Source organism: Cyclopterus lumpus, chromosome 2 (assembly GCF_009769545.1).
Source record: "Cyclopterus lumpus isolate fCycLum1 chromosome 2, fCycLum1.pri, whole genome shotgun sequence".
Classification (NCBI taxonomy): Eukaryota; Metazoa; Chordata; class Actinopteri; order Perciformes; family Cyclopteridae; genus Cyclopterus; species Cyclopterus lumpus.
The window spans coordinates 10,896,459-10,904,601 of NC_046967.1; the positions used below are offsets into that span (position 1 = coordinate 10,896,459).

At 47.1% G+C, this 8,143-nt stretch overlaps 1 protein-coding gene across 1 annotated transcript in view; it reads right to left on the minus strand.

Annotated features, from left to right (window-relative positions):
• Nucleotides 1–8,143, minus strand: part of si:ch211-132g1.7 (prostaglandin F2 receptor negative regulator) — a 35,329-nt gene that overhangs the window by 24,247 nt on the left and 2,939 nt on the right. The window contains exons 2-5 of the mRNA XM_034549843.1: nt 6,899–7,011; nt 6,195–6,453; nt 2,214–2,621; nt 202–627 (exon numbers count right to left, since the gene is read on the minus strand). Coding sequence (XP_034405734.1) covers nt 202–627; nt 2,214–2,621; nt 6,195–6,453; nt 6,899–7,011 — 1,206 coding nt within the window. The remainder of the gene's footprint in view (nt 1–201; nt 628–2,213; nt 2,622–6,194; nt 6,454–6,898; nt 7,012–8,143) is intronic.

Here is an 8,143-nt window from a genome sequence, read left to right on the forward strand (position 1 = left end):
TGGAGGATTAAAGAGTTTCCCCCCTCGAGACTCCAGATTCATATGTGGCACCGACACGCACACGGCCCTTTACATCTACTTTGTAGACAATTTTACCCAAATATTCCACAGTGTTGGACATCGGACCTGCCCCCCTCCCACAAAACACACGTGGCTTTTTCTACATAGCAAAAGACATTTAAAAAAAAAGAACCAACTCACTGGTCTGCGCCACCTTCACCGTCACAGGGCTGGATGTTTTCTCAGCCGCCATGTGCCACCTCCCTCCTCCTCCCGAGCTCCTTCCTCCTTTCTCGATGAAGGCTCGGACGCGGCAGGCGTACGCCCCCGCGTCCTCCCCGGTCACCCCCCTCACCGCCAGCCTGTATTCTCCGGCTCCCGTCCGCTCCAGGCTCGCCTCGGCCCTCTTCCCCGGCGCCCCGCTCGAGGACGTGTTCGAGATCACCACGCCGCTGCGCTCCATGGTGACGATGTCGCGCCCGTCGGCCAGCCAGGCCACCTCCAGGGCGAGGACGGGCAGGTTGTCGGCCGCGACGGAGCAGAGGAGGGTCAGCGTCCCGCCGGGGGAGAGGAGCGGCGGCGAGGAGGATGGAGGGGAGGATGAAGCCTTCACACTGAGGGACTGACCTTGAGAGGACAGAGACAGAATCAGTCGAAAACATACTGCGAAACAAATGAAATAAATAATCCTGGTATAAACACACACTACTGGACTCGCATCACACAACTGTACTTTGGGACTCAAAGGTCAACCTGTCCGTCAGACGCAAAGAGAGAGGATGGGATCCTAAAAAGACAGAGTAAACCCAATCTATCCACAGTTTGTTTTCCCAAGCATCCCCTCCGCTGCGACGCTGAAGAAGAACTTTCCATTAAAGAGCAAAGTGCATCCTCAATGCTTGGACCAGGGGTTTGGACGCGGTCTCCAGGAACAACGTAGGCAGCAGTATGCGGGGAAGAGGAGTCTCTGTATGGTGTCTGGGAAAGGACAAAAGACACAAAGCCAACTCTGTTTGACTTTTTCTCATCTTCTTTACTCACGTCGGCAAGTCAATACGAAGTGACTGGCACACAATGGACCCCAGACCTGTGTGCGTGTATCGCTCATCTCTGGTTTCATTACAAACCACTGGGTGTTTCAGCACTTAAAAGAGGATATGGTGGCCCAGAAAGATAGAAGATACAGTGACCACGGCAACCACAATGAATGAGGGGGGGGGGGGGGGGGGGGGGGGGGGGGGGGGGGGGGGGGAGAGAGGGTGAGAGGGGGTAGGGGGGCCTCTCCGAGGGCAGAAAGAGACAGACAGACAGGCAGTGAGGGTCACGAGCCTCCTGGGACCGAGCAAGGCAGCGAGAGGAAAAAGTCTCACAGAGGAGAGGATGCCATTAAAATAAAAAGACAGCCACACAACAGAGAGGGAACTCTCCCACGGCCCCCCCCCCACACATTTTCTCTCACTCCTCACCCTTCACTTCTCTCCACAACCAACACACAGGAAACTGTGATCAAGACTGAGATTTGAGGATTATCTATTGCTCCCTTTAGAGCAACTATCTACAACATATTATTACCACGGGCACAATTACTGTTAAGAATGTGCAGGGAACCTTTTAATGCCAAGTTTATGTTGCGCAGGATCACTTGTACTTAGCATATATGACCCGTAGGGTTTGAAAAAAAAAAACTGTGTGCAGAATTAGCTCACGTCTGCTCGCTCACATTTGAGTTATGACTCAAAAGAAGTAAGCACCGAATTTTGACACCAAGTAAGCCTCGGGTCTCTCTTTCCATTTGAAAACCTCTCATGGAGAAAACATGAGGTTTTTGTAGCCTGGATCTACTTGTTTGCGGGTTTTTCAGTTAGTCAATTTAACATTTTATCCCTGTTAAGGATGCACATAACACTTGCAGATTTGTATTGCCCTCTCCTGATTTCATCCCATCACAATTCTCCCGTATTTATCCCACGTGTGAGGATAAAAACTCCGTTCCCATCAGGTCTATATTATAACTACACTTTTCCTGTTTGATTGACCCTTGACAATAGTTTCAAGATGAGGGGGAATTAAGCATTAAAGTGTTAAACCTGCATTCAATAATAAAAGAAATCCAATAATAAAGTCTGTGTTAAATCTCAGGTGTGAGCACGGCTCCACCAAGTCCTCAACTCTGGTCCGTAAAGTCACGATTCATGTTCTCTCTCTCTCTTTACCTGTGGGAGTCACGGCAACCGTCCCCATCTCTTTTTTGCTCTCCACGATCTTGATCCACTTGCCCCCGTTCTCATGCGTCCACTCAGTCCCGTTGCATTCATAAATCCCGTCATCGGAGGTCGTCACTTTGGAAATCACCAACTCGAACAGCCCGTTCCGCCCGGGGACCAATCGGACGCCTCCGTCGGCGTAGCGCCGGGCGTACTTCGCCCCCGTGACCACGTCTCCCTGGGGGCCGAATATCAAAATGTCCTCCGATGTCGCGCCCCTCTTCACCGACCAGGTGACGGACAGGTAGGTGGGGTGGGTGAGCTCCCGGGTGACGTTGCAGGAGAGCGTGAGGTCACTTCCTTCTGGGACCTCTGAGGGCGGGGTCAAGGGGGAGACCCTGAGGGTGTTGGGGATGACTGACGGGGAAAAAAGCAAAACAAACATTTTAGAAATGCATGACTGACACTGACGGGAGAATATCGACGAATATAAATGTCAGACAAGAAACTGCAAGCTGTGTCTGTGTGTGTAAAGAAATAGTATAATATATATATATATATATATATTACAGCAGCTTCCTTTGCTATATTCTGTATTCCTGCAGCTGTTTCACAGCCAAACCTTTGATGGCTGCTGCATGAAGTGAAAGCAGCTTAGCGCAGGTCAGTTTCATTTTAACTGAGGTCACATGTTAGCTCAATCTACTTTTGCTCAAGCCTTTTGGAGTTTAGTGTACATCAAACCTCTTGCCCATTAAAAATGTTTTTTTATGTTGTTTTTTGGAGCTCTTTTTCCATTTCTTTTAGCGTTTAGTCTTCTTTGGTGTTACTTGTACATAGCTTGGTGGATAATCAACAGCGTATTTGCATTTTTTTCTCCGTTTTTCTTCATCGTCTATTACTGGAGGCATATTCTGAGCGGAGCGCAAGAAGATCTTGTTTACTGCAATAATCTGTTTAAACCAATTTCCAGTATTTAAAATAAAAAAATTTAAAAAAAAGAAGCAATGACTCTGGCAGCATAATCAAGGTAAGCGATGCCGTTCCCTGTATTTTTCTTCCTTCTTTAATCCCCCGGCAGTTTGATGCAAGGACATGAACATTACAAATGTAATAACTTTAAAAGAGAGGGGAGGGGGGGGGTGACAGAATCATAAATAATGATGATTCACCCTTACTTTAAATACAATACATGATTAGGGTGTCAAGGTCACCGTGTGAAGAGTTAAATGAGCAATCGGCTCCCGATGAGGCCGTCGATGTGAACACACCCAGAGGAGTGTTCGTAAAAAAACTAAAAAGGTGAAGGACTTGCCCGCTCAGGTAACGCTCTTGTTTTGTTCTGGCAAATGAATTCCAGAGTCGGAGCAGGTCTTAACAGAGCAGATCTTTTACCACCGCTGTGCTGCTTCTTCCCTTTGCTATGAAGCGTTCGTGAAGGCTGATGAGTCACCGCCGTGAGGGGGGAAATTAAAAGAATTGGGGAACTCATCACTGCTGGATATCCGGTGAGAGGGGAGGAGGGAGGGGGGGGACGGACGACGACTTTGCTTACAAACGCATCCAAGTGGAGGAATGTGCATTAGATGCTTTGACGGATGGCGGGGCTGCAGCCACAGGGGGGGGGTAAATCATAAAGCTGAGTGGCAGGCTGAATGACACAATTGCAGGCTCTGTTTTTAAAACTTCACACGACTCGTTTTTCTAGATCTTTTGCATAGATAAACTCAAAAATGTCAAATTATGAAGCAGGGTTTGCCCACATATGCTCAACTGACTTCAGGCGTGATATTTAAATGATGAATCGACTTGTAAAAACACAACAATCAACATTGTAAAAGGAAGCATGGCTCTAGCCTCCTTCCAGCAGGAAGTTTCATCCCAATAGACTTTACATAAATGGTGAATAATTATTGTTGAAAGCTAATTCTAGTCGCGTTGCAAACGAATCCAAGAAGCGGCAGATGGCTGAGAATGAGGAGTCCAAAGCTGTGCATTATGGGAATTACATTCAAGCCTTATTCAAGTCCGGTGGGAGAGATGGAAAAAAGGCAAAACCTGTTCATCTCAACTTTAGATGGTAAATAAAACCAAAAGCTTCACGTACTTTAAATACGCACAACAAATCGATATTTAAGAAGGTGCCAAAAAAGGTCTTCAGGCATCCGTTTCAATTGTTCTTTCGTGTCAGCCGGTGTTGGTCGTGTTTCATACCGTCCAGAGATGAGACACGATAAATACAGATGGACGGCTAAACAGCTGATTTAAAGGATCGTGATACATTTGGATGGACGACGGATTCGTGCCCGTTGACGGCTGTTTCTGCCAATCACAGATAGATACAGGATGAATAACAGGGAGGGGGGGGGGGGCATCATCTTCCTCCATAGCTGAGGCCATGAGGACGTGTGGACAGTACTGGACACCACTAACACGTGCAGAGCACAGGGCGCCGCTGTGTGCTGCAGTGATGAGAGCGTCTATGGCAGATAACGAAGGCAGTGCGAATAATCTGCGTTTTGCTCCATCAATTAAAATTAGCCTGAGAGCGACCTGTACTCCACTTGTTTCTTACATAACCAAACAGCCTCGTGGGGCAGTGTGTGCGCGTGTGTGTGTGTGTGTCTGACTCGTCATCACACGCACACTCTTCATACACCACAAAACAAACTACTCACTAATCATACGCTTTACATATGCGCGACACGCCAACTCCTGTCGCACATAAACAGGGCTGCCTAGTTAATTCAGGTCTAAATTTAACAAGGTGTCTGGGGAGCCGTGCTGGGAAGCAGCCGAACATGATGGTGCATTACGGAGCTAACTAACCTGCTGCTGTCAGACGATCCCTCTCAAATGTGGGGGTTCCACATGGTAAAAAAAAAAAGGGCTTCTGAAACCCTTCTTGTGTTTCCTTTTTTTATGGATTATAATTGTGGGTTTGGGCTCGGCGTAATTACCGACTGGAAAACCGAGAGAATAGAAAACTCAATTAAATGCAAAGGAAAATGCTGAATGCAGGTTTTTTTTTTTAAACTCTCTCTCCGTTTCTGAGTGCAATGCAAGTAGAACGTCGTTTCTGCACAGACTGCATGTCTGAGTGGCAAACGGACCCTTTAAAAAAAAGGTGAACAATGAGGCAGAGGTTAGAATCCTGCAGGGTCTATTACAGAAGAGCCTTAAGATAAATGCACATTATTAATATGATCTGAATAGAAATACCTCAAACACTTAATGAGTACACGAATGGGTTTCATTCGAGGTGGTTTCCTCACGCGTGTTTACACCAATACATTATATTTTATGAGACAGCGCCGCATCTGATTTCCCCTCACATCAGTAGAGGAGCTACGCCTTGTCCCGTTAGTTAAATTCTTGTACGGCAAGGTTGTGTTTTTTTGGAGGGGGGGGGATGTAATCTCATCATCTTTTCACGTTGTGTACGCAGATGACTTTGTTCTATTTCCTCCCCCGCTGTGCTGGTCTTCAGCAGGGAGTGCTGAATATAATATCGTTTTTCTACTTAAAAGCAGACGGTGAGGTGGAATATCTTATTGTTGTTATTTAGTTCAGGAGGTGATGTAAACGTGGCGTTCAGTTGATGGATGCGTCTTCCAAGTGGTACCGACCGTATCTAACGTTTCCACTCATTATAGACCGTTTAACAGCTTTCATGGTATTTATATTCTCCTCCCAGCCTTTTGTGTTTCTCCCCATCCCTCGTGTGACACCAGCCAAGTTCTCCCACCTGACATCTGCCCCCCTCCCCCACCAACCCCCTCCACCACGAGAGTGTCGAGGTGCGTCTGTGTGAAAGCACGAATCACGAGCCAGTAATTGTCTTAAACCAGTGGGAGCGAGCGAGGGAGGATATACACATGGTCAGTAGAGCATTGGTAAGACATGGGGGGATAGCTGTTAAATGAACTGTCGTAGCTAGCTAACACACACACACGCACACACACACACACACACACAGCTCTCTCATACCAACGAGTTGGACCCGCGCCTCGTAGTTGCCACTGCTGACAGAGTCGGTGCTCGGCGTTTGGCACCAGTAGAAACCGGCGTCCAGCGCCTTCAGCTCCGCTATCTTCAGCTCCACCTCGTCGTCCTGGATACGCGCCACATCGATGTCGCCGGACGCCACGCGCTTGCTGAGCGACTGGTGGGAGTAGCCGGCGTCGAAGGTGGAGATTATCTTCATCCGCCCGCCGTTCGCCGACCTGGACACCATCCACTCGAAATCCTGCCAGACAAAGAGTGGGACAACGATCATTTTTTCGTTTTTTTTTTTCGCTTGGTCAAAAATCCCCATTCGCGCTCTCCAGAGGGTGAACACTTTTAACAAGCTTTCATCGGGCGCCGACCTTTTTTTCGTGCACGTTTAAACTTCGAAGAGAATAAATGAGAAGCAAGTGGACCGATTTTCACGACTCGCCAACATCCCAGTCCTTTTGATGCATGTTTAATACAACAGGTTTGAGTATAGTATAACTATTTCACGAAGCGCCAGGAGCTCTCGCCGCGTTCTTTAAAACAGAATATTAAAACACGTCGTCACGGTGCAATTAAACTGCTCTTAAGTTGCAAGGAATTCTGGGATCTAAGCGTGGCAGGACAGGCCGAGAATACTTTTTGGTTCTCCGCGGTCAGAGAGCTCACGGGCGCCTGCAGGGTGGGATAGGACTCACCTGCTCACGAGGTCCGCTGTAGTCACTGACGTCACATCGGATGGAGACCGGCTGACCCTCCACCCGGACTAACGGACCCGGGGACACCGTCACCACGCGGGCCAAGCACCCGCCTTCAGGGGAGGGAGAGAATACATTAGAAACACGTGAAAATAAACTGTCTTTAAGTAATAAATGAAACTAAACAGAGGATTATTTAAAGGATTATATGCATGATCTATTAGAAGCAACCCTGATGATGAATAACAGACTAAAAAAAAATGGATTTTCCGTATTAAAAGCAGTACAATTAGGGCTGCATCTAGGAATTACTCTCATTGGCGATTAATCCGTCCATTATTTACTGTTGTTTGATCCATTAAATATCATAAAATGGTGAAAGAATATATTCACATTTCAGAAGATTAATTGATTATCTAAATATTTGGCAGTTAGTGTAATAGTTGACCAACTAATTGATTAAGCAGCTCCAAGTTTAATATATTTAGAGGTTGATTGATGTACACACAGATCACTAATCTCAGCAGCACTCTCACAGGGCATGTTGAAACTTGTCTGGAACACTATTGGATAATGACTTTGCAAATATCAAAACGTATTTCCGCACACAGTCATGTTGTTTGACAAGAACGCCGCGAGAGACCGAAGTCGTTGTGAAGCGATCCGGTTGTGTGCGTTTGTCGTACATTGGATCAAGCCATTAAAAAAAAAAAGAAAGTAAAACTCTTGACATTCCAGACAGGTGAAGCATGTAGCAACACAGCACAGTCTGACACTCTGCTTCCTGGTTGGTGGAATCCGGCTGCAGCCCTACACACACACACACACAGCACCCCAGTCCTACACACACACACACACACACACACACACACACGCACACGCACCGCGACGTCTGCACTCAGATCAGCTTAACGTGCAGATGCTGCATGCAATAACGCCACGAGGATTATTCTAATTTTCTCGACTCTTATAGGAAAGTGTTAATAATCACAAATGTCTTCCTTCTTGGTCCTTTAGTCAGAGAACTGGATCAGCTCTAGTTGGGGGGGGGGGGGGGACTAAATAAAGTGCCTCATAAACAAGTCCTGTGCTTGTATGGTCCATCAATACTTGAGTCCATCAATACGTGAGTCTTTGGCAGTCGGCCGGGTGTTACGTGTGCGAGAGCCTGCTGAGTGAGAGCTTTTTCCTGCCTCTTTTTTTCTAAGTAACAAGTCACGATGAAAAAAAAAAAACCTGCTGCAT